Source organism: Eimeria mitis, genomic scaffold (genome assembly GCF_000499745.2).
Source record: "Eimeria mitis Houghton genomic scaffold, Emh_scaff1005, whole genome shotgun sequence".
Lineage (NCBI taxonomy): Eukaryota > Apicomplexa > Conoidasida > Eucoccidiorida > Eimeriidae > Eimeria > Eimeria mitis.
The window spans coordinates 7,879-9,336 of record NW_013567026.1 but is presented as its reverse complement, the minus strand read 5'-3'; the positions used below and the strand labels follow the sequence as shown (position 1 = coordinate 9,336).

The window sequence follows — 1,458 nt, the reverse complement described above, 5'->3', positions numbered from 1 at the left end:
GCTAGCTAGCTAGCTAGCTAGCTAGCTAGTTATGGAGGGGGGGGAGGGGGGGAAGAAAACACTAGCTTGCTAGACAGCTAGTGGGGGGATGCAGCAGGGGGCTAGCTAGCTAGCTAGCTAGCTAGCTAGCTGGCTAGCTAAATAGCTAGCTGGTGGGCGTTACCTCACGTGGCTACTCAGCTAGCTAGACGGGTAGCTAGCTGCTGAGCTGGTAGATAGGTAGGTAGGGAGCTACCAGGTAGACAGCTAGCTAGCTAGCTAGCTAGCTAGTACTAGCTAGCTAGCTAGATAGATAGATAGCTAGATAGCTAGATAGCTAGCTAGCTAGCTAGCTAGCTAGTGTGTGTGTGTGTGTGAGCTAGCTGGCTAGCTAAGAACCAGAGCAGCCTGTACCTCGCTTCTTTCTCCAGGGCATGTCTCCACGTCTATGCTTCTGCGTCTGCTGCTGCTCTCCCTGCTGCTGCTGCTCTCCCTGCTGCTGCTGCTGCTGCTGCTGCTACTGCTGCTGCTGCTGCAGAAGTGCGGAAAGGGGCGGCTGGGTGAGGTACACCACGGCAGCTGGCGGGGCCTCCAGCGGTGGGCCGAGGGTCAGGGCCTCTCGGTGGGGGAGGCGATCAGACGCTATCACCAGCAAACGTAAAAATCTAGGGTTTAGGGTTTAGGGTTTAGGGTTTAGGGTTTGGGGGTTAGGTTAGGGTTTAGGGTTTAGGGTTTGGGGGTTAGGGTTTATGTGAGGGTTTAGGGTTTAGGGTTTAGGGTTTCCTGCGTTGAGAAATATGGGAGAGAGAGGTGCTCTTCGCTGCAATCCAGCTTCTAGGGTTTATGGTTTAGGGTTTAGGGTTTAGGGTTTAGGGTTTAGGGTTTGCGTGCAGGTACCGGCCTAGTGGGGTGACGGTGGCTGTGCTAGACCCTCGGCCTCTTGCTGCTATCGAAGCAGCAGTGGGCCCCGCGCTGCAGTATTTGCTGCTGGATCCAGCAGCAGCAGNCCTCTTGCTGCTATCGAAGCAGCAGTGGGCCCCGCGCTGCAGTATTTGCTGCTGGATCCAGCAGCAGCAGCAGCAGCAGCAGCAGCAGCAGACGGAGCTAGCCTGCTGCAGCAGGTGCAGCAGCAGCTGCAGCAGCTGGTTGCTATGGAGAAAGAGAGAGAAAAAGAAAAAGAAAAAGAGGAGACAGCAGGACCAACACCAACAAAAAAAAGAAAAAAAAAAGAAAAAAAAAAAACAGAAACAAAAAAACATAAAAATAAAAAGGAGACAGATAAAAAAAAGGAGACAGATGAGCAGCACTGCAGCACCCCACATCTTCACTTCCTAGAGTGTGCATCCGACCAGCAAAACGTTATTGCTTTCTTTTCTTTCTTTCTCCCCCCCCCAGCTGCTGCTCCTGCTGCTGCTGTTGCTGTTCGTGCTGCTGTTCATCTTCCTGTATCTAATGATGCTGGTGCTCTCCTTCAGGTTA

General features: G+C 52.8%; 1 protein-coding gene across 1 annotated transcript in view; it reads left to right on the top strand.

Moving 5' to 3' along the window:
• EMH_0027270 (uncharacterized protein) overlaps window positions 1-1,458 on the top strand; it is a gene marked incomplete at both ends in the record, with an annotated part of 9,675 nt that overhangs the window by 3,028 nt on the left and 5,189 nt on the right. Inside the window, 3 exon segments of the mRNA XM_013494004.1 lie at window positions 518-636; window positions 873-985; window positions 989-1,100. Of these exon segments, the coding sequence (XP_013349458.1) occupies window positions 518-636; window positions 873-985; window positions 989-1,100 (344 nt within the window).